This window comes from Rhinoderma darwinii, chromosome 2, assembly GCF_050947455.1.
Source record: "Rhinoderma darwinii isolate aRhiDar2 chromosome 2, aRhiDar2.hap1, whole genome shotgun sequence".
Lineage (NCBI taxonomy): Eukaryota > Metazoa > Chordata > Amphibia > Anura > Rhinodermatidae > Rhinoderma > Rhinoderma darwinii.
The window spans coordinates 108,786,402-108,810,315 of NC_134688.1; the positions used below are offsets into that span (position 1 = coordinate 108,786,402).

Consider the following 23,914-nt stretch of genomic DNA (forward strand, 5'->3'; position numbering starts at 1 on the left):
ATAACATCTGGCACAAATATATCAGTGCGACACTGGCCACATATCTGCGGATTATTATTTGTTTACTGCATTATTATATCCTCTTATTATACCCTGTTGTACCCCTCACAGATTACATATGCCCCCACATTATAAACTGAAATATCAGCAATACCCCAAACAGAACTACTACCAAGCTAAATCTGCGCTCCAAAAGCCAAATGGCGCACCCTCCCTTCTGAATCCTACAGTGTGCACAAACAGCCGTTTACGTCCACACATATGGTATCGCCATACCCGGGAGAACCCGCTTAACAGTTTGAGGTATTTGTCTTCAGTGGCACGAACTGGGCACAACATATTGTGCACTAAAATGGCATACCTGTGGAACATTGCAATTTTCACTTTGCACCATCCACTGAGCATTCATTTCTAATTAAAAAAAACAAAACCTGTGGGGTCAAAATGCTCACTACACCACTTAAAAAATGCCTTGAGGGGTGCAGTATGGGGGTCTCTACTTGGGGGTTTGTTTTACTATTTGACCCCAGAGCCCTGCCATTGTGGGCCAATTCTGCAAAAATAACAAAAATAGGCCTCACATGCGCATTTGCTCTTTCACTCCTAAGCCCTGTCATATGTCCAAGCAAATTATAAATGCCTTGAGGGGTGTAGTTTACAAAATGGGGTCACTTCTCAGGGTTTTCCACTCTACTCTGGTACCTAAGGGAGCTCTACAAATGCGATAAGGTACCTGTACACCAGTCCAGCAAAATCTGCGCTCCTTCCATTTTGAGCTCTGCCATGTACCCAAACAGCCATTAAGGGCAACACATGGGTTATTGCCGTACTCGGGAGAAATTGGGTAACAAATTCTGTGGTGGTTTTTTTTTTCCTATTAACACTTGTGAAAATAAAAATTTGGGAGCAAAACTACATATTTTTGGAAAAATTTAATTTTTCATTTTCTTTTGCCTAATTCTAATAAAATCTATGAACACCTGTCGGATCAAAATGCTCACTACACCCCTAGATGAATGCACTGAGGGATATAGTTTCCAAAATGGAGTGACTTCTCAGGGGTTTCTACTGTACTGGTACCTCAGGGCAGGGGCGTAGCTAGGCGGGGGCATGTGGGGCTTGTGTCCCGGGCGTATCTAAGAGGGAAGATGGGGAGGGCGCCAGGGCTGCACCGTACATGACGGCGGCCTGCTGCCTCTCTGAGGGGTTGGTGGCACCACTGAAACCAGCCGCCGCCACCCCCTCCTGCACTTTAATTGTACCTGCGTCTTTTAACAATGCAAGCGGCGCAATTACTTCTTTGCGCCACTTGCGTCATTGAAAGGCGCTGATTGACAGGGCAAGTCATTCTGCCCTGCCAATCAGTGCCTTTCATAGACGCAAGCAGCGCAATGACGTCAACAAGCATCTTTCAATGAAGCAAGTGACGCGATGACGTTATTGCGTGGCTTGCGTCCTTCAACCCCAGCAGACCTGCTCAGAAGAGAGCAGACCTGCATTGCCACCAAAAGGCACGGGACCCCCCTTTTTTTATCCTAATAAAAATGTAAGTGGCATTATCTACAGGGGGGCTCCATCTACAGGGGGGGCTATATTTGAGGCACTATAGGGGGAGCTATGTGTGAGTCACTATATATAGGGGTGGGCTATGTGTGGAGCACTATCTATAGGGGAGCTATATGTGGAGCACTATCTACAGGGGGAACTATATGTGGGGCACTATATACAGGGGGCTATATGTGGGGCACTATCTACAGGGGAGCTACATATGGGTGTAACGTCCGTGGTTGCTGACCACGAACTCCTTCCATCCAGTCGACGCCCTTCCCTCAAGAGATGTCTGCACATATGGCCGTCCTGACCCACAGTCACGACCACCTTGCGCTCACGAGCTCAGTCCAGACTTAAGAAACCTGAGCACACGAATGTTGGAGATTGAGCTAATTGCTCCCAGAGCACCCTGGGCTATAAGAAGGTCCCAGCCCCATCCTCCCACGCCTGAGCATTGTTGTCGTATTCCAAGTTTGTCCGAGCTGTCCAAGCGTCCGAGCTGCCACAGGTACCCTATATGAACTACAGACTCTGACCTGCGCCCTGTTGGCCAGCTGCCATACCGCCAAGGCGGTACGGCGCAGTGGGTCCACGAACCCTACGTGACCGTACGCTCAGGCCATGGACTCCGCTGCTCGATCCAAGACCATGACGATGTCACAAGAGATGTTACAAGAGATTTTTCTTTGCCACTTCCGGACCGCTATGATGGAGACGCAGGTACCTGTCATCAATTTTTGAACCATTGCCAGATCCACTTCAGCCTGTATACTAGGACATTTTCGTCTGACGGCGCAAGGGTCGCTTTCATCATCTCTCTCCTCACTGGCAAGGCTCTTGCATGGGCAAACCCTATCTGAGAGAGACAAGGACCAGAGACCCGTGACTTCCAGGGCTTCCTCCGGACTTTTCGCATGGTGTTTGAGAAGTCTGGACGGGTCTCATCTGCAGCGGCTTCCTTGATTAACCTACGCCAGCGAGACACCTCCGTGAGCGAGTACGCCATCCACGTCCGCACCCTGGCGGGAGAACTGTTATGGAACAATGAGTCCCTGGTGGCTGCATTCTGGCATGGACTGTCTCCTAAAATTAAGGACGAACCTGCCGCTTGAGACCTGCCATCTACCCTGGATGACCTCATCCTTCTGTCCGCCCGGATTGATATGCGGATACGAGAACGCCTCCAAGAGGTTCGTCAGGAGGGAGGCCTTCCTAGTTTGGTTCCTACTTTGCAGCAACCCCTGCTGTCCTCAGATGTCAATCCTCCTAAGAAATCTGTGATGATGGACCAGTGTAAGCTATCCACCCAGGAGAGACAACGCAGACGCACTTCAGGACTCTGTCTATATTGTGGCCTCGGTGGCCATCTTGTGCACCCGTGTCCCCAAAAATCCCAAAGCCTAGGGTTGCTAGGAGAGACATCCTTGGGTAAGAAAGGACTTCTGTCTAAATTGTCCATACCAGTGACCATAGTGTCCGGCGAGAGAACGCATCAGATCTCTGTGTAACTGGACTCTGGATCCACTGCTAATTTCATCCATAGAGACCTGGAGGATTTTCTTTCTTCTTCAATTACCCACCACCCCCCTGGAGAGGCCGTTGACGGTTGCATCAATGAATGGACTACTTCTGCCAGACCCAGTTATAGCTGTGACCAAGCCGCTGAGTCCAAGTGGGAGCTCTTCACTCCGAACTCCTGTTGTTCTATGTCCTATCCAAAGCCGTGTCAAAGCCGATGCCTGGTGCAGATTAGTTCGGCTCAGCCTTCGCTGCCTCGGTCATTGGCAGGATTGCCGGGTCATTATGCTGCATTTTCTGACGTCTTCAGCAAGAGGGAGTCGGATCCATTGCCTCCCCACCGGGCGTATGACTGCCCTATCGAGCTGATTCCTGGTGCATCCCTTCCCCGTGGTAGGGTATATCCTCTCTCCTTGCCAGAGACTCTGTCCATGTCCGCCTATGTGAAAGAGAACTTGGAGAGGGGCTTCATACGGAAGTCTTCCTCCCCGGCAGGAGCCGGGTTCTTCTTCGTCAAAAAGAAGGATGGTTCTCTTCGTCCTTGTATTGACTACCGAGGTCTCAACCAGATCATCGTGAAAAATAAATATCCGTTGCCACTGATCTCAGAACTGTTTGATCGTATAGGTGGTGCCAAGATTTTTTCCAAACTAGACCTGCGTGGGGTTTACAACCTAGTCCGGATTCGCCAGGGTGATGAATGGAAAACTGCATTTAACACCAGTGATGGATACTATGAATATCTAGTAATGCCCTTCAGCCTGTGCAACGCTCCCGCGGTCTTCCAGGAGTTTGTTAATTACATTTTCCGTGACCTCCTCTATGTTTGTGTAGTAGTCTACCTTGATGATATCTTGATTTTTTTTCTCCAGATCCTATGACACATCAGAGACATGTCCGTCAAGTTTTGCCGCAGTTAAGGGAGAATCGACTGTATGCTAATTTGGAAAAGTGTGTGTTTGAAAAAGATGCTCTACCCTTCCTGGGCTATATCGTCTCACATCTAGGTCTCGAGATGGATCCTGAAAAGGTAATGTCTGTCCTGGAATGGCCACGCCCTCAAGGCTTGAGGGCCATACAGCGCTTTCTGGGATTCTCAAATTTTTACAGACAGTTTATTCCAAACTTCTCCTCACTGACTTCTCCTATCTCTAACCTTACTAAGAAGGGCATGAACACCAAGGCGTGGACTCCTGAGGCAGAGTCTGCATTCAATAACCTGAAGAGTGCCTTCACGTCAGCCTCTATCCTCCATCATCCGGATGTCTCTCTACAGTTCTCGTTGGAGGTGGACGCATCCTCTGTCGCTGCAGGTGCACTCCTGTTCCAGAGAGGCTCCAAGGGAAAGTCAATGGTATGTGGATATTTTTCTAAGCTCTTCTCTTCCGCAGAACGCAACTACTCGATTGGGGACCGGGAGTTACTGGCCATCAAATTGGCTCTGGAGGAGTGGAGACATCTACTAGAGGGTGCAGCTCATCCCATCATGATTTTTACGGACCATAAGAACGTCACCTATCTTCAGACGGCCCAACGGCTGAAACCTCTTCAGGCCAGGTGGTCAGTGTCCTTTACCAGATCAGATTCCAGTTTGAGCTCCATTATCGCCCGGCCGATAAGAATGTGAGGACCGATGCCTTGTCCAGGTCTTTAGAGACAGAAGACACCATGGTGATTCCACAGAACATCATTGATCTGTCTTGCATTGTCTCTGTCAATCCCCTGCAAGTTGGGGACATTCCTCCAGGGAGGACTTTTGTGCGCCTGGCTGACCGTGTAAGAATCCTTTGCTGGGGACACTCCTCTAGACTGTCAGGTCACGCGGGGACCTGTAAGACTCGGCATCTGATTGCTCGTCATTTTTTGTGGCCCACGCTGCTCAAGGACATTATGGACTTTGTTTCTTCCTGTTCAGAACAATATCACTCACTCCAGACCTGCTGTTCTGCTCCAGCCATTGCCTGTGCCCAATACCCCCTGGCAGCATATAGCTATGGACTTTATTACGGACCTGCCTCTGCCCGCTGGATGCAGTACTGTCTGGGTGGTGGTGGATCGATTTTCAAAGATGACCCACTTAGTTCCTCTAACCGGTCTTCCTTCTGCTCCTCTGCTGGCCAAGCTGTTCATCCAACACATCATCCAACTGCACGGCTTGCCGCAGCATATTGTGTCTGTTTGGGACGTTCAGTTCACCTCGAAGTTCTGGAGAGCCCTCTGCGGACTCCTAAGTATAAAGTTGGACTTTTCCTCGGCCTACCAACCTCAGTCCAATGGTTAGGCCGAGAGGATCAATCAGATCTTGGAGAACTACCTACGCCACTTCATCTCCAAGCAGCATGATGAATGGGTGCAGTTGCTTCCGTGGGCTGAGTTCTCTTACAACAATCATACCAGCGAGTCCACACAGAAGACACCGTTCCTTATTGTCTATGGCCAGCACCCACTAATTCCTCTCCCGGTCCCTGTTACGTCCGAGGGGTCAGCTGCTGACACGGTTTTTGGGGACTTTCTGCAGATCTGGCAGCAGACTCGATCCTCCATCCTGCTGGCGGTCGACTGCATGAAGCGGAAGGCGGACACAAGGAGAAGAGAACCTCCTCAGTTTCTTCCTGGCACGAAGGTCTGGCTGTCAAGGAATATTCGACTGAGGGTGCCATTGTACAAATTTGCTCCCAGGTTCCTCGGTCCCTTCGAGATCCTGCAGATCAACCCTGTCGTCTACATTCTTCAGCTGCCTCCTACCCTCAAGATCCCCAAATTCTTTCATGTTTCTCTCCTGAAACCAGTGGTTCTGAACCGCTTTACAAAGACTCCAAGCCCTGCGGTTGCCTCCAGGGGCCCTTCAGACACCTTCGAGGTTAAGGAGATCTTGGACCTTGGATCTTGGTGGATTGGAGGGGGTTTGGTCCAGAAGAGAGTTCCTGGGAGCCAGAGGAGAATCTCAACGCTCCTACCCTCATTAAGAGGTTTCTCTCTTGTTCTGGTCCAAAGATAAGCGGGCATAAGAGGGGGGATACTGTAACGTCCGTGGTCGCTGACCACGAACTCCTTCCATCCAGTCGACGCCCTTCTCTTGAGATGTCTGCACATAGGGCTGTCCTGTTCTATGGGTGCGCTCACGAGCTCAGTCCAGACTTAAGAAGCCAGAGTGCACGCATGTTGGAGATTGAGCTAATTGCTCCCAGAGCACCCTGGGCTATAAGAAGGTCCCAGCCCCATCCTCCCACGCCTGAGCATTGTTGTCGTATTCGAAGTTTGTCTTGCAAATGGTCCCCTAGTGTTTCCTGCTCCCAGTGTTCCCTGTTCCTGTATCCTGTAACTTAATCTAGTGCTATGCTGAGCTGTAGCCATGCTGTACACCACACCTATCCTTCTTCTCCATGCCTGACGTCTACCTGCTGATTAGTTCCTGCCAAGCCTGCCTTGCTACTGTCCGAGCTGCCCCAGGTACCCTATATGAACTATAGACTCTGACCTGCGCCCTGTTGGCCAGTTGCCATACCACCAAGGCGGTACGGCCCAGTGGGTCCACGAACCCTATGTGACAGGGGTGCTATATGTGGGGCACTATTTTCAGAGGGGCTATATGTGGGGCACTATATACAGGGGGGGCTATATGTAGGGCACTATCTCCAGGGGGGGCTATATGTGGGCACTATCTACAGGGGTGGCTATATGTGGGGCACTATCTACAGGGGGCTGTATGTGGGGCACTATCTACAGGGGGCTGTATGTGGGGCAATATCTAGAGGGGGATCTATGTAGGGCACTATCTACAGGGGGCACGGTGTGTGTGTGTGTGGGGGACACAGTGTATGGTTCTATTATAATTAGGGACACATAGTATTGTGCTATTATAATCAGGGACACAGTGTATTGTGCTATTATAATCAGGGACAGAGTGTATTGTGCTATTATATTTAGGAGCATTGTCTGAGCGGCAAACTGCAGAAATGGGCAGTGGCCAGGAGAAGTCATTATAGAAGTCCGGACCAGTTGTGAAAAAAGGAGAAAATAACAACAAGAATCTGACGTCACCTGTGAGTCACTTAATGTAAATGTTTATTCTGCCTCTAATCAATACTGTAGTCACTGTATGATCTGCAGCGAGATGATGGGTGGTATGATTTGTTTTTGTGAAACAGCATCTCCCAGCAAATCCTTACGATTGTTCGGGCCATGCTGGGAGCTGTATACAATTTAGTGCAAACCCATACGGCAGGGGTTGCACTAAATTCAGCTGTATTTGTGCTGGTGTTGTATTTATGTACTAAGCTTGTATCTGGTGTTGTATATATGTACTGAGCTCGGTTCTGGCACTGTGTATATATATATTGATCTTGTTTCTTGTGCTGTATTTATGTACTGAGCTTGATTCTGGTGTTGCATATATGTACTGAGCTTGGTTCTGGTACTTTGTGTCTGTGTATGTGTGTGTATATATATATATATATATATATATATTGAGCTTGGTTCTGGTGCTGTATATATGTATGAGCTTGGTTCTGGTGCTGTATAAATATTGAGCTTGGTTCTGGTGCTGTATAAATATTGAGCTTGGTTCTGGTGCTGTATTTATGTACTGAGCTTTGTTCTGGTGCTGTATATATGTACTGAGGCTCAGGAACAATATCACAGCATGGGATACAGGAAACAAGCAGCAGGGCACGGAACAACGGGAGCAGGGCAAACACTAAGGGACCATTTGCAAAGACTAACATGGGAATACTAACAATGCTCAGGCAATGAGCAAAGGGGCAGGGCCCCTCTTATAGTCCAGGGTGATCGTGGGCTAATTGATGATGATTCCCATTCCTACGGGACACAGCGGACCGTAGCGCAAGTGAGCGCTGGCCAGCGCTCACACAGATCCATGGCTGCGGCCGCTGGGGGGTGAGCAATCCCGACGGTCCGCAGCCATGGACGCTACACGGAGCTTGGTTCTGGTGCTGTATATATCTACTGAGCTTGGTTCTAGTGCTGTATATATGTACGTAGCTTTGTTCTGGTGCTGTATATATGTAATGAACTTGGTTCTGGTGTTGTTTATAGAACTACATTGCTTGTAAAATGTACAAATGCTTTTATGCTCGAGTTACACAAAAAAAAAATGTGGGAATAAAAATGACACCCCATTGATTGGTATTGAAAACAAACATGGCAAGGGGGAAGGAGATGTCGGGAAAGAGGTTTGGTGGGGCGCCAAACTGAATCTTTGCCCCGGGTGCTCGAGAACCTAGCTACGCCATCAGAGGCTCTGCAAATGGGACATAGCGCTCAAAAACCAATCAAGCAAAATCTGCATGCCAAGTAGCACTCCTGTCATTCTGAGCTCTGCGGTGTGTCCAAACAAAAGTTTATGACAACATATGGGATATTGCCGTACTCGGGAGAAATTGCTTTACAAGTGTTGCGGAGCTTTTTCGCCTTTATTGTTTGTGGAAATGAAAAAAAATCAACATTTTAGTGGAAAGAATGTAGATTTTCATTTTCACTGCCTAATTCCAATAAATTCAGCAAAACAACAGGGGTCAAAATGCTCACTATACCCCTAGATAAATTCCATGAGGGGTGTAGTTTGCAAAATGGGATCACTTTTTCGGGGTTTGCACTGTTTGCCCCACAGGGATTTTGCAAATGTGACATGGCGCGGCAAACCATTCCAGCAAAACTTGCGCTCCAAAAGTCGAATGGTGCTTATTCTAAGCCCTGCCGTGGGTCCAAACCGCAGTTTATTACCATATGTGGGGTATTGCTGTGCTCAGAAGAGTTTGCTTTACAAATGTTGGGACTAATAAAAAAAGTAAAAATTAGTTAAATAAAGTTTTTTTTATATGTAAAAATAAAAATAAAACTTGAAAGTTAAAAAAAAAACCCTTTTCCCATTTTCCCCCTAGGGCATAGTAAAATAAATAAATAAACATAATTGGTATCGCTGCGTCCGTAAAGGTCTGAACTATTACAATATATCATTATTTAACCCGTACGGTGAATGCCGTAAAAAAAAAAATTGTAAACGCCAGAATCTCTATTTTTTAGTCACCATCTTCTACAAAAAATGAAATAAAAAGTGATCAAAATGTCGCATGTACACCAAAATTTTATTATTAAAAACTACAGCTTATCCCACAAAAAATAAGCCCTCATACCACTTAATCGACAGAAAAATAAAAACTTTATGGCTCTCGGAATTTGGTGACACAAAATAAATTCTTTTTTACACTGGATTTTGGAATGTGGGGAGGAAAAAACGAAAATGAAAATCTGAAAAAGGGCTGCGGCGGGAAGGGGTTAAGGGGTTAAAAAAATGGACAGATGGTACTTTCAAGTCTATAGTGAAATATTAAAAAGTATACATACGACTTCCAAGGGTGGGGCATAGAGTATGGCCGCTTTTACCTGAGGCTCCGTGAGGGCTCCATTACATCGGCTGCCATCCGGGACCCACGAGGCTCCTCAAACCAGAGGTAGCAGCATCGTGGTAGGCAGGAGAACCTGTGAGTTCCTGGAGCGCTCATTTTCATCCCCTCGGGGAGAACTGTGCTGGAGAGCACGAAGCGGCCGGACGAGAAGTGGCGTGTAAAGGACCTGCCAGACACAGCTTCTGTGTCGACGCCTGTGGTTAATCAGTCTGCATCTGCTCCTAGGTCTGATAGAGTGACTCGATCTGCTACCACTCAGGCTGGTAAGCTAAAGAGTGGGAGAACCTATCACAGCCTGGCCAGACGGTTCTAGCTCCCGCCCTCGGTCTATTTATACCTTAATTTCCTGCTGTCCTTTGCTTGTGATTCTTTCCTGTTTCCTGGCTCTGCTGCTCCTGCTATTACTACTGACCTTGCTTCATTTTGACCCTGGCTTTACTGACAACGCTCCTGCTCTGTGTTTGGTACCTCGTACACTCCTGGTTTGACTCAGCTCGTTCACTACTCCTGTTGCTCACGGTGTTGCCGTGGGCAACTGCCCCATTTCCCTTAGCTTCTGTGTACCCTTGTCTGTTTGTCTGTCGTGCACATATTGAGCGTAGGGACCGTCGCCCAGTTGTACGCCGTCGCCTAGGATGGGCCGTGCAAGTAGGCAGGGACAGAGTGGCGGGTAGATGAGGGCTCACCTGTCTGTCTCCCTACCCCGACATTACACGGCGGGCATCTAGCCGCTGACTGGGCCGTGACCTCTCGGACGGAGGAGACGTTGTCCTGGGTCTCCTGTGCTGGGGAGACGGCGGGACTGAACAGAGGTACGCAGCCCCTACATACGAGTCCCGGGGGCCCAACATTGGCACTTCCCTGTGCTAGGAGGTCGCATCGGCGACAGGCCGTGGTGGCCATATTATGGCTAGCAGAGACTGTATGGGCCTCTTGAGAGGGCGGCTGACCCCCTGCCCATAGCACCAGCCTCCCTGCTGTCTCCGGTGGATACCAGATCGTGACTGAACTGGTCACTGGCCAGAACTAGTGGGAGACGACCCCAGTCGTGAGGGGAATTGCTAGTTGGCCATCTTGGGACCTAATCATAGGACACATAGGACGGGTGAGAGCATAGCAGAGGGAACTGGAAGGAGTTGTCATCTGGTACTTCACCAGACTCACCTGGCTGTTTATTGGTGCTACCCTCATCAGTTCGGGTACTCAGGCACAAAGTGACATGGCCCAACTGACTACTCAAAGGTGCACAGGAGGGCGGAACAACTCTGGACAGATAAGTTTACAATTTAACTACACATTTATCGTGACACTCTGACCCTCGCATGCATATTGGTGCATAAACTACACAACTTTAAAGAGGCTCTGTCACCACATTATAAGTTCCCTACCTTCTACGTAATATGATCGGCGCTGTAATGTAGATCACACATCAGTGTTTTTTATTTCGAAAAACGATCATTTTTTTATGGAGTTATGACCTATTTTAGCTTTATGCTAATGAGTTTCTTAATGCCCAAGTGGGCGTGTTTTACTTTTTGACCAAGTGGGTGTTGTGGAGAGAAGTGTATGACGCTGACCAATCAATGACCAATAAGAGTCATACACTTCTCTCCATTGATTTACACAGCACATAGTGTTCTTACTAGATCACTATGTGCAGCCACATACACACACACACTGACGTTACTGAAGTGTCCTGACAATGAATAGACATCACCTCCATCAGGGACGGGATGTCTATTCAGAATCCTGACACTTCGGTAACGTTTGTGTGTGATTTACAGCAAGGCAAGCGTAATCTCGTTTTAAATGACAGTTTATTTCGTAATTTTTGCGAGATTACGCTTGCCTTGCTGTAAATCACAATGACCTCCCAGGCAGCCGTGCGAACCAAGCCGGCAGGGCTTCATAGGAGACTGTCAGAATCACGATACGATATACTGCAATACATTAGTATTGCAGTATATCGTGCAAGCGATCTAACGATCACTGGTTGAAGTCCCCTAGGGGGACTAATAAAAAAAGTAAAAATGAGTTAAATAAAGTTAATTTTTTATTTATTTTTGACACAAAAAAAAAAGTTTAAAAAAAACCCTTTTTCCATTTTCCCCCTAGAGCATAGTAAAAAATTAAATAAATAAACATAATTGGTATCGCCGCGTCCATAAAAGTCTGAACTATCACAATATAGCATTATTTAACCCGCACGGTGAACGCCGTAAAAAAAAAATTGTAAACGGCAGAATCTCTATTTTTTGTTCACCTAATCTCCTACAAAACAATGAAACAAAAAGTGATAAAACCGTCGCATGTACACCAAAATGGTAATATTAAAACTACAGCTTATCCCGCAAAAAAATAAGCCCTTATACCACTTAATCGAAGGAAAAATAAAAAAGTTACGGCTCTCGGAATTTGCCGAAACAAAATAAATTTTCTTTTTTATACTTAGGTTTTTACTTGTATAAGTAGTAAAATATAAAAAAAACTATACATATTTGGTATCGGCGTAATCATAGTGACCCATAGAATAAAATTAACATGTTGTTTTAATTGTAAAGTGAATTCCGTAAAAATGGTGCGCAAAAAACCATGGAGGAATCGCTGTTTTTTTCATTTTTACCCCACAAATAATTTTTTTCCCGTTTCCTAGTACATTATATGGCAAAAGTAAATGGTGCTACGAAAAACTACAACTCGTCCCACAAAAATCATGCCCTCATAGTACTATATCGATGGAGAAATAAAGGCGTTATGGCTTTTGGAATGTGGGGAGGAAAAAACGAAAATGAAAATCTGAAAAAGGGCTGCGGCGTGAAAGGGTTAATGAATCCTCGCTCTAAGTACAGGCCGATTACCTCCCTCTGGGACACAGTGACGGGTATTAGCTACACCAAGTCCGAGGATATTGAGGGGCTGTTGCATGCTTACTACGAGGATTTATACAGGGCGACCCCAACGGATATAAACGATATACATTCCTTCTTGCAATCATTGAGTCTTTCTAATCTGTGGGATGAACAGGTGGCTGTTCTGGACTCACATATCACAGAGGAGGAGGTTAGGAGCGATGTCACATCATCCGAAAATGGCAAAATGCCAGAACCGGATGGTTTCGGTAATTAATATTACAAACTTTTATCGCCTGACGTAATTCCTATTCTTACTTCCTTATATAATGAGGTGTATGGAAATAATGCCCAGGTGGAACTTTTTCTGGATTCTAGGACAATTTTACTCCCGAAACCAGACAAAGATACTACTTTGCCACATTTGTATCGACCCATAACGTTATTAAATAGCGTTTATACATTTTTAACAAAAATAATAGACAATTATATCCAAATGTTTCTCGCAGACATTATGCACCCCTCACAGAGGGGTTTTGTGAAGCACCGTCAAGTCACCAAAAATATTAGGACGCCATTGCTGCCACCATAACGGTACAGGAAAATGAAGAACCTCCTATGATGCTTCTAAGCTTGGATGTGGAGAAGGCCTTTGATAAGGTTTTCTGGCCGTTCTTGCATGCTACCTTACAACGGAGGCGCTTTGGCCCTGGCTTTAGGACTTTTCTACATACAGTCAGACGCACAAACACAACTCACAGTGAACGGCCGGAATACTGATTCTTTTGACATCTTCAGGGGCACTCGTCAGGGCTGCCTCCTCTCACCTTTACTCTTTAACCTCTCCCTTGACCCCCTATTATACCATTTGCAACCTGTAGGAGGAGTTTTATTGCCTGGGGGTAACCATCAGGGAATATCACTGGCGGCTATCGTGGATGATGTTTTATTGATGATCAGGGATCCCAAGGAGATGCTAGATAGGGTGCTTTGAGATATACGCGACTTGGGTAGTATGTTGGGATATTACGTTAACCCTGACAAGATAGAGGCTCTGATGTTGAGGGGTTCCAATAGACCGCCTTGGGCCTCCCACCCTCCATTTCAATGGCGTGTCGACTCTCTCAAATATTTGGGAGTCTCCATTACAAAATCTCCACAGAACTTATATAATATAAATGTGAAATCTTACATACTAGGATTAGAGAAAACGCTAGCGAATTGGAGACATTTACCTTTATCATATGTGAGGAGAGCTCACTTGATTAAAATGGTTGAGTTTCCGAGACTTCTATACCTTTTCCACTGTCTGCCTATTTACCTAAGGCCGAAAAACATATCAATTATCTGTACCGCTCGTTTATATGGAAGGGGGGACGCCCGTGGATTCCGTTCCATATCCTACAACAACCTAAACTTAATGGGGGTCTACACTTCCCCAACATTCGGGCTTATAATGTCGCATTGCAGTTGAGGATCACGTTAGATTGGCTGCATAATACCTCACAATTCACCAACCCACACAGGGATGGGACATATAGCTCATTTGTTGCACTGCCCAACTTGTTACACCTCCCATTTCACAAAATACCAGACGCATGTAAAAATAATCCAATATTAATGGCCATGTGGCAGGCTTGGCAGAAGATGAGATTGCTCAGATCCCTTCATCCTCATTACTCATTGTTCCTAACATTGACATGTAACCTGGACTTCAAATCTGGCATGGCCCACGCACACTTCTCTCAATGGCGAAAGGGGGGTATTGTGAACATTGGCCATCTCATAGACATGGACACTAAGAGTATTCTTTTGTTTAATGCTCTCAAAAATAAATACCCGCAGATAACTTTCACATTGATTGCATACCTGCAGGCCAGCAGTTACTTAAACCGTATACTTCCGCACCTGTCTCTACGTGAGTGGAATCCGGCTATACGTTTCTTCCTGGCCTGTTCTAAAAGTGATAGGGGCCATACTTCTACAAACTACAAATTTATACACTGCCCCCTGGATTACCAGGAATCAGAGGCGGCCTTGACTAAATGGCTGACAGACATCCCACAGCTAACAACACAAACACTACTTTCTGCCCTGGAACGCAGCATTATGTATCTTCCCTCTAGTCGTTATACCGAAATGAAATGATGCTACAGATCTACCATATGGCGTACATATCTCCAGTTCGGGGGTTTAAAATGACAATACTTCCCAATGCTAAATGCTTTAGATGTGGGGAGGATTCAGCAGACATATTTCACTGGAGTTGCCAGGTGACACAATCGTTTTGGAAGAAAGTATACGATTTTATTGTCACTCATCTGGTCAACTATGTCCCGTTTAATCCTGTTTGGCCATCTTTGGTGCCATTGATGTGGATGCTGTACCGTGCACTCCAGGGGGCGGGAAATGATTATATATCGCCTCAGTGGCATGTTTGAAAACCATTTTGCATACTTGGAATCATCCCACCTCTCCCCCGCTTCAGCTGTATCTTGAAACTTTTTCCTTTTTCATGAAGATGGATTGGGTGGAGGCATCAAATAAGAAAGAAATTCATGTACAACAGTTTTTTGAGCGTTGGGAAAGTTTTATTGCCATACTGCCAACTAAGACTAAACAGATGATTAAGGTCTGTTTTGAACAAACTATATGGTATCAAGAGAGACTTGTGGTAGGTGATCCGCCAATTGCTTGTACCCCAATGCCCTGACGAATACAAACATATATAATCTAAACACATGACATTTAGGCTGGGTTCACACAACCTATTTTCAGGCGTAATGGAGGCGTTTTACGCCTCGAATTACGCCTGAAAAGACGGCTCCAATACGTCGGCAAACATCTGCCCATTGTTTTCAATGGGTTTGCCGATGTACTGTGCCGACGACCTGTCATTTTACACGTCGCTGTCAAAAGACGACGCGTAAAATTACAGCCTCGTCAAAAGAAGTGCAGGACACTTCTTGGGACGTTTTTGGAGCCGTTTCTTCATAGACTCTATTGAAAACAGCTCCAAAAACGGCGCGAATACGGTGCGAAAAATGCCACGAAAAACGCGAGTTGCTCAAAAAACATCTGAAAATCAGGTGCTGTTTTCACTTGAAAAACAGCTCTGTATTTTCAGACATTTTTGGCTCAGCGTGTGAACATACCCTAAAGACGGCTGGTATAGTGGTAGGGGAAAAGTCCTGCTGGGGAGCTGAACAGTGTCTGTGGCGTGGTTGTGGAGGATTGCCATGTTGAGCTGAAGCGGAGGGTTCCTGGGTGTCACGACAACTAGAGGGACCTGTAGGTCCTGAATGTTTCAGGTGAGGTCTCCTGAGCCAATGAGAGAGAGATTGTTTTGTTTGGTTTGATACTCTTTTTTTTTAATTTGCTTTTATTTATGTATGCATAGAGGATAATTACGATCAAGTATTTGAGAAATGTTGCCTATAACCCTTGTGGGTAACTTTCAGAAAAATGTGTATACTAGGAGCAGTGGTTTGTTTTTTTTTGCAAATATCCTTATGGCGAATTTCTAATCTGAAGACAATATTGTGACTAATCTATGCTTGTTTCTGACATCTGAAGCTTTTGTTTATTTTGCTGTTCGTATTTGATGTGAAAATTCAATTAAAACATTGAAGTGAAAAAAGTATACATACACCGTGCTTTGGTTTGTAGCGTTTTAGTAGCATTTTGGCAGTGGCGTTTTTTTTTTTTTCAAAACGCTACATGCTCTGGGTATGGCGTTTTATTTCTGGTGTTTCTTTCTCATAGGTTTCTCTACAGGACTTGAAAAACTGCCAGAAATAATACATGTGCCGGATGACACTAAATAAAAAAAATGCCGCCAAAAACACTTGTATATACGCCATTAACTCATGTTACATTTAAACAAAGCTGACAATTTTACATGCGTTTTTTTCATGCAGTTTAAGGCTACATGCATAGCGGAAAAATCCGCCAGGACCCTCAGTGATTCCTCAGCAAAATACACATCGCAGGTCAATTTCCATGCAGAAAAATGCCATAGCATGTAGATGATATTTGATAATGGCTAACATGACTGATACTGTGTTCCACTGCAGATTTTCAGTCCACAAATCTGGACAAAAACTCTGCAGCATTTCTGTCCAGTGTGCAGTGGACCTAAATCGCCAGACAAAAACACTGTGTGAAGGAGGCCTTAAGCTGGTACTGCTACTACAGAGCCTCCCTGACAGCACTCATTGCACATTTACACCTTTTTTACACACTATTTTTTCAGGTTTTTTTATGCATGTATAAAATCTCATGAATTTCAAGCATTTTTCATGGCGTTTTTTTCACAAGCTGTTTTTAAAAAAAACATTTGTGCAAGCGTTATTTTCTTCCATTTTTCAAGTCCTATAGAGAAACCTATGAAAAAATACGCTAGAAAAAACACCATTGCTAGAGGACGTTGTATTTTGAAATACGCTACCCTAACTTCCAACTGTCCTGGATTCAGCGGGACAGGACCATATTCCGGGTGGTGTCCCGCTGTCCCAGTCGGCCGATGATATGTCTCGGTGTCACAGAGGATAGCGCTATCTTCATGGGGACTGTGGTACTATCTACATGGGTATTGTGGCTCTATCTACAGGGGACACTGTGTGGCACCATCTACATAGGCACTGTGTGGTACTATCTACATGGGCACTATGTGGCACTATCTACATGGATATTGTGTGGCACTATTTTGGCACTGGCACTTTATATGTGGGCAAAGGCACTAGGGGCAGCTAAGGAGGAATTATACTGTATGGGGCAGCTAAGGCGGCATTATACTATATGGGGCAGCTATGGGGAATTCTTCTGTATGGGGCAGCTGTGGGGGCGTTATATTGTATGGTGGCAGCTAAGGAGACATTATACTGTATGGTGGCAGCTAAGGGGGCATTATAATGTATGGGGCAGCTGTGGGGGCATTATACTGTATTGAGCATTATACTGTATGGGGGCAGCTATGGGGCATTGTACTGTATTGAGCATTATACAGTATGGGGGCAGCTATGGGGCATTATACTGTATGGGGCAGCTAATAGAGAATTATGCTGTATGGAGGCAGCTATGGGGCATTATACTGCATGGGGCAGCTATGGGGTCATCTGTGTGGGCATTATACTGTATGGGGTCAACTGTGCTGGCTTTATACTGTATGGGGCATCTATGTGAGCATTATACTGTATGAGGCAACTATGGGGGCATTATACTCTGTGGGGGTAGCTATTTGGCAGCATTATACTGTGTGGGAGACACTGAGGTATTATACTGTGTGGGGGCAGCTATGGAGGCATTATACTGTGTGTGGAGTTTTATGGGGGCATTATACTGTGGGGAGGCATTATGGGATCATGACGCTGTGTGGGCTGAACCGAGTGTGTATGGGAGGGGATTGGGCAGGGTTAGTGGTGTGGCCTAAAAGGAAAAAAAATTGCTGCACCACGCTACATACACCACTTTGGTTGTCCCTCTTTGCGATACTACAAAGTTGGGACGTATGTATGCCAATGACCCAAAGAACGCCACTGACCCAAAGAACGCCACTGACCCAAAGAACGCCACTGACCCAAAGAACGCCACAAACCAAAACGCCTTGTATCTACCCTTTTCCATAATTCACTATAGACTTTAAAGTAACATCTAAAAAATCTAGCCTTATTATAGCACTGAAAACCGCACTGGGGAAAGTATTTAGTAAAATGTTAAGTAACTAGATAAGATCAAAAAATGAAAAATGACAGTTTCTCTTAAGGGTACGTTCACATAGGTTGGATACACTGCAGAAAATTTGGCAGCAAATCTGACTTAGAAAACGCAGGCAAATGCGCCCAAATATCTGCACCAAATCCAGTTTGTTTTAGTGCTTTTGGCTGTATTTACTGCTCCAGAAAACATCAGGCAAAAGTCTCTAGTCTTTTTGTTTGTTTTAAACTTTAAAAATAGTGTCCTTTTTTTTATTTGCCGGTTTTGCTGAGGATACGCAGCTAATCTGCAACAAAATTAGCAACAATTGCCAATTGTTGTGGATTTTGTCTCCCTCATTGAATTGAAGGAAGAAAATCGGCAACAATTCAGTGGCGATTCCACAACATAAATTGACATGCTGCAGAATTTTTTTTCATCTTGTGGATGAGATTGTTCAAAATCAGAAAATCCCCAGCGTATTCGCTCCATGTAAACATACCCTAAAGATAGGTTAGCCTTGCAATTTCTTGTAACCTGTGACTGATATGTATTATTTTTATTAGGAAAACCACACAACCCCATGGTGAATGCGGGAGCGATTGTCAATTGTTCATTAATTAAAGTGAGTATGGAACATTTTCTTGCAGTTTACAGAACGGGACATTGGGTTTGTTGATTTGGTATATTGTACAGATTTGTAAAAGTATTTACTTCCTTCAAGGAGTCCAATCTTATTGCACACTTGTCCAGGAAACCTGTGTAACTACATAGTTGTTATCAAATGATTACTGCATCTATCTAAATGTCTTGTACACTAGTATTAAATAGAGATTTTAGCAGCATATAAACTGCTCAAACCTGGGGTATGTTCACACGGCAGTAAATGCCCGAAAAACGTCCGAAAAATCGGAAGCAGACCGCCTCTAAACATCTGCTCATTGATTTCAATGGGAAAAACTACGTTCTGTTCCGACGGGCTGTTTTTTTTAAAAAAAACGTCCACGTAAAAGAAGTGCATGTCACTTCTTGGGACGTTTTTGGAGCCGTTTTTCATTGACTCTATAGAAAACAGCTCCAAAAACGGCCGTAAAAAAACGCAGCGAAAAACGCATCGAAAGTCGCGAGTGGCTTAAAAAACGTCTCAGAAAATAAGGAGCTGTTTTCCCTTGAACATACCCTTAGGGTATGTGCACACGATGAGAGGCATTTACGTCTGAAAAGACAGACTTTTCAGGAGAAACCATTTGCGTCGTTTCAGACGTAAATGCTCCTCCTCGCATTTTGCGAGGCTTCTCTGACAGCCGTAAATTTTGAGCTGTGCTTCATTGAGTTCAATGAAGAACGGCTCAAATTACGTCTGAAAGAAGTGTCCTGCACTTCTTTTGCCGAGGCTGTATTTTTACGCGTCGTCGTTTGACAGCTGTCAAATGACAACGCGTAAATGACAGGTTGTCTGTACAATACATCGGCAAACCCATTCAAATGAATGGGCAGATGTTTGCCGACGTATTGTAGCCCTCTTTTCAGACGTAAAACGAGGCATAATACGCCTCGTTTACGTCTGAAAATAGGTCGTGTGAACCCAGCCTTAGGAAGAGCAGTGCTGTATTATCTAAATATCATTCTCATCCAGTCCAGTCATGACTCATTTCGATACAATTATATAAACAAGTAGAAACTCGCAAATGACTACTTTAGAAATCACACATTTTCAAGAATTTAAAACCATCCATTAGCGCACACTATTTGACTATTATTTTAATATTATTATTATTATTTATTACAATATCAAATATTCGTCTCATGTAAAGACGCTTCTTTCACAATCACGAGCTATAGTCAAACAAGTGGGCGAGTAGCTGAATCGAAGCGTCTAAAGCAGGGGTGCACAGCTTTTCAGGTTCGGAGGCCTCATTGTCACCGCTCCCAACGGCCGCAATAAAACTTAAAGAGGTATTACCATCTGGGACATTTATGGCATATCAACAGGTGGGAGGTGCGGTTTCATTTTTAGGGGCATTTTGTAATAGCAAGCATGCGTGGCCACATCTCCACCTTATTTCATACTTTCTAGAGTGCCGATCAGGGACAATGCCATACTTCTTTCCGGTTGGAATACCCCTTTAAAGAATCATTTTCTGTAAAACTGAGCCATTGCATTACCTCTAGTGGTGGAGGGCCTGAGGTGGCAGTGAATGACAGGAATGACAGAGGGATTTAAAAGGCACCAAAGAGAGAATACCAGTCAAGCACCGCCCCATCAGGCCTGTGCTAGGCATAACACAGTTACAATTTATGTCCCATAACAGTACTAGCCACACAGTGCCCCCAGTAGTGTTAACCGCACAGTGCCCCTAGTGATGCCAGCCACATTGCCCCTTATAACAGTGCCAGCCACATAGTGCTGTTAGAGGCCACAGGTTGCATACCCCAGTCTAAAGCCATCCTAATTTGCAAAGCAAGTTTCATAGGTTAATAAAGGTCGTGCGGACTTAAAATTTTCTTCTTAAATTATGTATTTTATTTATCATTTTATTTAGCAGGGGGCTAACAAGGCTGAAAAGTTTGATTATGTAAGTATGTTGCATTACTCATATGTCCGTATAATATCAGGACACTTTGTCAGTTGATACAGACATGGTTTGCAGATACAAATGTTAATAACACACGGACAGCGCCAATATATTGATTTCCACAATTATTGATAATCTAAGTTTTGTATATACTCACTTTACCTACTTGCAACAGCAATAAAGACAATTCTGGACAGCGCTCACGTCTTGATGCAAATTAGTGAACTTTTAATCCGGTTGTGCAATGTTTCAGTTTACAGCCTCTCTCAAGCACATCCAACACACAAGGGAATCTATTATATAACCGAGAAGGACGTGGTGTCCGAAGCCCATATAGAGCTCCGCCCACAGCCCAACCACCAGTTAGCTCTGCCCACAGCCAGAAGACTGAGGAAGGAGATGTGAGTGATTAGTAACGTAGCCATAATGCCCCCTCCCTCCCATACACCGTATAATGCCCCCCTCCCTCTCATACACCATATAATGCCCCCTCCCTCCCATACACCGTATAATGCCCCCCTCCCTCCCATACACCGTATAATGCCCCCCCCCCACCCTCCCATACACAGTATAATGTCCCCCCACCCTCCCATACACAGTATAATGCCCCCCTCCCTCTCATACACAGTATAATGCCCCCCGCCCTCCCATACACAGTATAATGCCCCCATCTCCCCCCCATACACAGTATAATGCCCCCATATGTACGGACCTAATAGAAAAATAATAACATACATACTTACCTATCCCCATTCCCCCGCCGGGTGGAGGATTCATCTCCTCCTCCGGTCTGTGCGATGTGAGTGACAGTGCAGACAGACGCAATGATGTCACTACATCGCGCCTGCCTTCGCCGAGCCGCTCACAGCACACTGAGCACAGTACAGAGGAAGCAAAGGATCCTCCACTCGTCGTGGGAACGGGGATAGGTAAGTATGTATGTTATTATTTTTCTATTTGGTCCATACATATGGGGGCATTATACTGTGTATGGGAGGGAGGGGGGGCATTATACTGTGTATGGGAGGGAGGGGGGGCATTATACTGTGTATGGGAGGGGGGGCATTATACTGTGTATGGGAGGGAGGGGGGGCATTATACTGTGTATGGGATGGAGGGGGGGCATTATACTGTGTATGGGAGGGAGGGGGGCATTATACTGTGTATGGGAGCGAGGGGGGCATTATACTGTGTATGGGAGGGAGGGGGGGCATTATACTGTGTATGGGAGGGAGGGGGGCATTATACTGTGTATGGGAGGGAGGGGGGCATTATACTGTGGGGGCAGCTATGGGGAGCATTATGCTGTGTGGGGCAGCTATGGGGAGTATTATGCTGGGTGGGGCAGCTATGGGGAGTATTATGCTGGGTGGGGCAGCTATGGGGGGCATTATACTGTGTGGGGGAAGCAATGGGGAGCATTATACTGTGTGGGGGAAGATATGGGGGCATTATACTGTGTGGGAGCAGCTATGGGGGGCATTATACTGTGGGGGCAGCTATGAGGGGCATTATACGGTGGGAGGAGCTGATATGGGGGGCATTATACTGTGGGGGCAGCTAGGGGGAGCATTATGCTGTGTGGGGGCAGCTATGGGGAGCATTATGCTGTGTGGGGGAAGCTATGGGGGCATTATACTGTGTGGGACAGCTATGGGGGGCATTATACTGTGGGGGGCATTATACTGTGGGAGAAGCCGATATGGGGGGCATTATACTGTATGGGGGCAGCTATGGGGGCATCGATGGGGGATATTATACTGTGTGGGGGCATCTATGGGCAGCATTATACTGTGCGGGGCAGCTATGAAGAGCATTATACTGTGGGGGCAGCTATGAGGGGCATTATACTGTGGGGGCAACTATGAGGGGCATTATACTGTGGGAGGTGACGATATGGGGGGCATTATACGGTGTGGGGGCAGCTATGGGGAGCATTTATATATATTAACAGACCACTGCATTCCTTTTGCTAGGAAACTGGTGTAACAGGTTTTCTATACTAGTAGGATATATATAGGTACAATATACAGCATAATGGGTGGAGCATCCAATAAACAAGTGTATATATGGTAATAAATACAATAATGAATTGCAGTACATTATAGAAACATCCACGACATCCAGCATGATTATGTAGAAAAATAATGTCTTTACATAAAGTGATAATATTATATATGTTAAATATATGTTGTTTTTTTTATAAAGTCCCGATTAATTTGGAGCGATTAAAACCGGCCTATTTTCACACTGTCCGGAAGTGAGTTACTGCGCATGTCTTTGGAATATATTTCGGTAGTATGTGTATCAATTCCTAATAGAGACACTAGTGGTATGATATGGTGCATGCCCAGGTCTAGGGTGAACGCCGAGCTACGGTTTTGTGATATTTTTTTAGAAGATACTAGCTATGCATCTATAGGAAGGTGATTCAATATTTTTGTATATAGCTCTTTTATGCAATATTTAGATATTAATTAAGGCCTCGGCGCGCAATCTATTGCACATGCTCAAAGGTGAACAAATTCATCCCAACTATGTATTGAAATAGTAACGCCACAAGGGGCAGTGAACCGCACATGCTCAGACCAGAATCCTATTCATATCTAATAAAGGAGGCATTTATACTGTATATATTCACAATTAAGCAAGTGGGTATATAAATACAAGTTGTTTTGTGTGTGTGTGTGTGTATGTGTGTATATATATATATATATATATATATATATATATATATATATATATATATACACAGTGAAGGAAATAAGTATTTGATCCCTTGCTGATTTTGTAAGTTTGCCCACAGTCAAAGACATGAACAGTCTAGAATTTTTAGGCTAGGTTAATTTTAACCAGTGAGAGATAGATTATATTTTAAAAAAAAAAACAGAAAATCACATTGTCAAAATTATATATATTTATTTGCATTGTGCACAAAGAAATAAGCATTTGATCCCCTACCAACCATTAAGAGTTCAGCCTCCTCCAGACCAGTTACACGCTCCAAATCAACTTGGTGCCTGCATTAAAGACAGCTGTCTTACATGGTCACCTGTATAAAAGACTCCTGTCCACAGACTCAATTAATCAGTCTGACTCTAACCTCTACAACATGGGCAAGACCAAAGAGCTTTCTAAGGATGTCAGGGACAAGATCATAGACCTGCACAAGGCTGGAATGGGCTACAAAACCAAAAGTAAGACGCTGGGTGAGAAGGAGACAACTGTTGGTGCAATAGTAAGAAAATGGAAGACATACAAAATGACTGTCAATCGACATCGATCTGGGGCTCCATGCAAA

The 23,914-nt window shown here is 45.0% G+C and overlaps 1 protein-coding gene across 3 annotated transcripts in view; it reads left to right on the top strand.

Annotated features, from left to right (window-relative positions):
* GLS2 (glutaminase 2) overlaps window positions 1-23,914 on the top strand; it is a 155,349-nt gene that overhangs the window by 79,552 nt on the left and 51,883 nt on the right. For 2 of the 3 annotated variants that reach the window (XM_075852092.1, XM_075852094.1), the window contains 2 exons: window positions 18,604-18,662; window positions 20,581-20,613. In XM_075852092.1, the coding sequence (XP_075708207.1) occupies window positions 18,604-18,662; window positions 20,581-20,613 (92 nt within the window). The remainder of the gene's footprint in view (window positions 1-18,603; window positions 18,663-20,580; window positions 20,614-23,914) is intronic. The other variant, XM_075852093.1, reaches the window with a different exon arrangement.